General features: G+C 36.6%; 1 protein-coding gene across 1 annotated transcript; it reads left to right on the top strand.

Moving 5' to 3' along the window:
- Positions 1 to 1,970: 1,970 nt before the first annotated feature.
- LOC140812030 (small nuclear ribonucleoprotein SmD3b-like) lies at positions 1,971 to 4,511 on the top strand. Its single transcript, XM_073170204.1, has 5 exons — positions 1,971 to 2,286; positions 3,632 to 3,684; positions 3,753 to 3,819; positions 3,906 to 3,962; positions 4,195 to 4,511. Exons 1-5 carry the CDS (start codon positions 2,128 to 2,130, stop codon positions 4,255 to 4,257), a joined length of 399 nt encoding a protein of 132 aa, XP_073026305.1. The 5' UTR covers positions 1,971 to 2,127; the 3' UTR covers positions 4,258 to 4,511.
- The last annotated feature ends 1,630 nt before the right edge of the window (positions 4,512 to 6,141 follow it).

Genomic DNA, 6,141 nt, shown 5'->3' with positions numbered 1-6,141 from the left:
ATGGATCTGTTGATATGCATTGGTTTCACATGGTTTTACATTAACATGTTGGATTTTCTGGTCTTGAAACTCACGTTTTTTATATGGTGGAAGGGCTGTCAAGGTTCGGTTGTGTACGAGACAATGTGCAGGAGGTTTAGAAGGGTTTTAGGGCTGCGACCAGTTCTGGAATGTGTGGTGTAGGAGACCCGAATGAATTCTTCATGACTTGGTTTGTTGGAGGTGTAGGGCACGTAATGCTTGTGTGATTGAGGGGCTGTGCGTGCGGCTTACTGACAATGACCATAGGGTTTGGGAGACTCCTGTAGAGGGCCTAAATGGATTAAAGCACGCCTAGTATGGTGCAGGGCCTTGACTGATCGAGTTCTTTGTTTGAGGGAGGTTTGCGCCACGGAATTAAATGGCGCTCGAGCCACGGCACTTGTGGTGCCGCAACACTAATGTATAGCGCCTAGGCGCTTACCCAGTGTCTCCGCACTACACAACCAGCGCATAGGCGCTAGCCCAGTACATGTGTTTTAAAGATTTTAGTGGAAATGGCTCATTTTGGGTGTTCCGGCAAGTTATGTTAACATGTCTGAGGTTATAGATGGTTTAAGATGGGTCTTACGGGGTTTGGTTAGGAGTCTTTGAACTATGATTTCATTTTGGTAGTTTCTGGTTGATTCAGAATAAAACCGGGACTTCGGTCCAAGTTGTTGACGAATTATAGAATTTAATACATGAGCTCGAGTTTTCGTCTAATAAATGATTAAAAATATGTTTTCAGGTGTTTTGATAAGTTTGGATAGTTTCGTGTCGAAATTTTAAGGTCCAGGGGTAAATTTATCAAATTAGGGTTTCAGGGGCAAAATGATCATTTTGCATTCGAGTTATGGTAGCTGTCCTGACACTGTCTTGATAATTGAAAAGCATATTTAAAATTTTTATGTGAATTATGAATATGGATTTTTATGTTAATGTTAGAAACACGTTGTATGCTTGGTTTAAGAAAATGTATGTATATGCATGAGTTTTACAAGTGATGAATACGATGACACTGTTTTTGAAGGAGGTGGGTTGGTTGTGACGAACACGAACACGAACATGTAAGGTCGAGGCTCAAATGATGGGTAAAACTATCGTGTGTGTAATATGTACATTACATCGCTAAAGTCGTGTGTGTAAACTAACACGAACACGAAAACTAATTTTAATTTTTGAAGGTTTAATATCAGTTTAATTGAATTATGTACATTACATCGCTAAAGTCGTGTGTGTAAACTAAAGTCGTTAGTCTAGTGATTGTGGGTAGACATGTCAAAACGCCCGCAACCCGCCATTATGCGGGGCATGCCTCTAAATGGTCAACCCAGCCCAACCCACCTTGGTCGTTGGTTAGGCGGGCGGGCCCGCTTATTTTTTAAAAAATAATTCTAAAGAGTATCGCAGTAAATATAGAAGAAAAATATATTTTAGTCAAATAATTTTAAAAAATACTTAAAAACATTGAAATAAGAAATTAAGAAAGCATACAACATAATCCGTAAAAAGTAAAGTGTTTAAACCAAACATGAAAATTGAGACTTGGAAGAGAACATAAACTCGAGTAAAGAGACTGTTGTAAATTTGTAAAAATATTATGTCTTCAACAATACACATAATTAGCAAACCTCTGTCAGATCCATAAAATTTCAATGCAACTCGTCGGACTTCAAATGAAACCGCTCTTGGGTTCACAAACAACTGCTATACTTAATAATTATTTTAAGATTCATGAATAAAATTTACAAGAATTTTTTCTCTTTTGTTTTCTTTATATATATCTGTAAATTTCTATATTTGTTCTAAGATATGGGGCGCATGAAACTTATTCTAATTTTTATATAAAATTTAAAAATATAGAATTTTATTCTAATTTGACGGGCCAGCCCGCCCCGTTTGACCCGACCTGTCTTGACCCGCAACTTTTATGACCGAGCGGGCCAGCCCGACGGTCCTATCGTATCTTGACAAGTCTAATTGTGGGAACCAGTGCCCTAATTTCTCTCCTCTTACTCTCGTCACGACTCACGTTGCGTACTAATTTTCCTGTAATTTCTGGAAATCCAATTGGCGGTAATAATTATCGAGAAATCAAGAATAATAATGAGTAGGAGTTTGGGGATTCCGGTGAAGTTGCTTCACGAGGCGTCGGGGCACATTGTGACGGTGGAGCTTAAGAGCGGCGAGCTTTATCGCGGAAGCATGGTGGAGTGCGAGGACAACTGGAATTGCCAGCTCGAAAACATCACTTACACTGCTAAGGTACTTTCATTGACTTCTCGATCGTGAAATTTTTCTTGCAAGCTTTCTATTTTTGTTTGGTGTTTTGTGATTTTTTATGCCATTAAGTTGCAATATATTTCCAAAACCCTGGGTAGAATTATATACGTGCGATGTAAAACCATGTATAAAAAGATTATGTGATGAGGAGAATTGCTTCTCTATCTTTCCTGCTTTGCGTTTGTACGAGTGTCTCTTAGCCCTGTAGAGGAAATGAATACTATGCCTTAGTTTGATGAAAAAAGTTCCAATTAGTTTAGAAAAGAGAAAAAAATAACTGAAATGAGAGTAATATATTCCTCATTTGAGGCACACTTCTTTCAAGCTTTACACTTCAAGATCATAGCCCGTGGTATCTTTGATGATTTCATGTTTTAGATGTATCCTAAAATTAGTTTAGTTTCTAGGAAATGTAGCTTTCTAAATATTTAGTCAATCACATCATTCATGAAACATTTCTCGTTGGGAAATATGTGGCTTTACGTAATTGGGGGAAGGGGGATCAGACCATTTGCCTCTTCGATAAGAAGCATTTTGCAAGTGTGTATTTTTTATGTTCATTCTTCCTATTTTTCATTTATTATTTCTACTACTTAATTATTTTATTTTGGACATTAATTTCTGTAAAAATACTATCTGCATCCCAAATTTAATGTTATGTTTGTACGACCAACCTCCCAAACTTGGCCAATTTTTGAACAGTAATTTTGAATTTATTTTAAAATTTTGTACTAAGTTTTGAAAGTTTAGAGTTATAGAAAATTTCTAATCTTAGATAGATTAAGGTACTCCTGAATCTATATTCCTGTATGAAATATGTCATAAAGGGGATTGGATGAGTATTGTATAAATATGTATTAAGTTTTGGATTTTGGAACTGAGGGAAGGGGCTGGGGTGAGGGTGCGGCTACAATTGTTCCCCCACTAAGGTGGACTTGACTCCGCCTACGATATCCAATTCTTGTTGTTTCTTGTTCTTTTATATCAAAAAGAACTGGTTTGTTTATATGGTACTATATAAAAGGTCCCCTTGGATTGATCATTCCTTTCTTTTGCATTGTGATAGAAATTTAATCTGGTTTTCAAAAGACAATTTTTCCTTCATTTCAAGTTATTTATTTATTGATATGTATAGGAACCTACAAAGATATTGGCTTCTACAAGTTTACATGACCAGTATGATTAAGTATTGAGATGCAAATTCATTAAAAAAATTGGTTGTCCCTATTTTAAATAATGTAAGTAATGTAATTAAGAATAAGAATAGTATCTGAAGTGCGCTTCAAGTGCTTACAGGTTTAATTCAATCACATCCCTTCACTTGCAGGATGGGAAGGTCTCACAACTTGAGCATGTTTTCATTCGAGGCAGCAAAGTCAGGTATTTTGAGCACTTTTGCTTGGGGTTGTTTCTTTGCTTTCGATATTATTAACACTCAATTTTACCAGGTTCATGGTGATTCCAGATATGCTTAAGAATGCTCCAATGTTTAAACGCTTGGAAGCTAGGATCAAGGTCTGTCTGGTTGCAGTTATGTTTGTTTTCTGATTTCCTTTTTCTGCTGGCAGTTTTTCTTATCAATTTGATTTCTATATCTGAAGGGAAAAGGTTCAGCTCTTGGAGTTGGACGTGGGAGAGCTGTTGCCATGCGAGCTAGAGTAAGTTTTGCATCCTTTGACGTGGTTTCTCGCTATGGCTTGTGATCCAAAGCACTTGTCGGAGTTATCTTCATCTGTACGATCTTTCGGATCGTAAATTATCTGTTCACACAAACAAAAGAAACAAGAAAAAAGGGACTTTTTAAACCTCAGAAAAATAATGATTGCCCTTTTAGAAGTCAACTCGGTACGTTAAACTGCTCTGACTATTGATTTTTTTCCTTGTTGGCAGGCTCAGGCTGCTGGCCGTGGAGCCATGCCTGGTAGAGGTGTCGTGCCACCTGTGCGTAGGTGATGTTATCCTTTGGACACTACCCATTCACGGTGATGCTTGGTTTTTATTTATCTGGGAAGCAACTTGTTTTAGAATATAGCTGTAACTGCAATCTGTAGCTAGACCTAAACTGGAATTTTGAATGTTTAAGTTTGTTTCTGGCAGTTTTATTCTATCTACATTGAAGTTGAGAAACTGTAGTTAAAATGAAGAACTTGGGGGCCATTTTTTGTTTACTGTCTCATTAATGCCATGTAGTGAGTTGTGTTCTTTTAGCAATTCGTTCTGCTTTTATGGCTTGCAATTCTCGCGCAGCGATGCTTTTTTAAAATCCAACCCCAAAGTGAAGATGTGCAGTCCTGGTAGCAGAAGAATCTGATGCCAAATTGAATATCCAGCATGTATTTAGGTTTCGGAATCTCTATATTTTCCTTGTAGCTGATAAATCCGCTTTGAACCGTCCTCTGGCATAAACAGGCAACCTGTACTAAGAATATTTCCAACTTTTCACGCAGCAACTGTTTGATGATGCATTCTAAGGATATTGAATCAGTATAGCACTGGTAGAACCCATGCAAATGGAAAACCCCGAGGCAAAGGAATTGTTAGGAGGAAGCTGAAAAGAAGAAAAAAACTTCTAAGAAATTGTTGGAGCATACTGGTCCCCATGGGTCAAGGGAGAGACTAGATATCTTCTGCATGAAAGTGCATATGGATGATCAGTTTGCCCAGTGTTCCAAAAGAAAAGCTCGGTTAAGCATGTGATTAAGCGAGGAAAAAAAAAGCAAAAGTGGTCAATTATTTGATTGACTATATTAAGCCTATAAAAAGTGTGAAAAACATATTTTTTCGTATAAAATTCTAAGATATTTTTAAATTTTTTTTTAAAATATTAACTTTTAAAATATACTTTAAATAAAAAATATTTTAATTACATTAATTTTTTTAAAAAATCGTAAATACATTGAAAAAAATTGGGGAATTTGAAGAAAAATGCATCTACCATGTTTTATTTAAGATTCAGTCCCCTTCACTTTTTTTATGTTTTAATAACTGACTAAATTCCAAATTACTTTTTACTACGTGTTTTTTGTATTTTTACTTTTTTACCCTTTATTAATTAATAAAAAATAATAAGAATCCCAAATTTTGTTGGTCATGTTATCCTTCTAATCGGCTACTCTCCTTCCCGCTTCCCACTCTTCTCATCTGTGCGAGAATTTGTTGGTTTTTCTTTCATTTTCGTACTCGCCATTTTCGTACTCATCTTTTCCCTTCATTCTCCTTCGTTTGCACAATTTACCATAGTTTCCGCTGTAGAATGTAACTGAATCTGGCCACAAATCCGTCGCTCAAATCCGTACCTCTGCGTAACGAAGCGTAGAAAATTCCCAGCAAATCCGAGTCCCTACCAGCGCAAACCAGACGTCGCAACATCCATTGTCGTCCTATTTCCGTAAACGTTGCAAAAACCAGATTTTCTGGGTGGAAGCAATTTCTGGGTCGAAGCAGCTTAGGTGAGGCGGAGAAATAGGAGCTTCAATTTCAGATTTCCATGGAACTATCACCCTATAAAACTAATAAAGGACGATTGAAAGGTAAATTGTCGTTTATTTGTGATAAAATTTGTAGTTGTACTGGTTTTTTTTTTTTTGCGTAAAATCAATATCTTTTCTTCAATCTCATTTTGGATACACAAATGTATTTATGACGTATGTTTGTAATAGGATTGAAATTTGCTGAAAGAACCATCGGCCCCGTAAAAGACAGTGGAAAGAAGCTTGAATTTAAGGCAGAGAGTTGGTCAGTCAAACTCCATTTGCACGAATTTTGTTGAATGTGTTAGTCTAGAGAATATGGTTGGAACGCTAGTTATGTGAGATTAGTTCGGCTTGTCAAAATGAG

The sequence above is a fragment of the Primulina eburnea genome, chromosome 14, assembly GCF_022965805.1.
Source record: "Primulina eburnea isolate SZY01 chromosome 14, ASM2296580v1, whole genome shotgun sequence".
Taxonomy (NCBI): Eukaryota; Viridiplantae; Streptophyta; class Magnoliopsida; order Lamiales; family Gesneriaceae; genus Primulina; species Primulina eburnea.
This window is presented reverse-complemented; position numbering and strand designations above follow the sequence as displayed.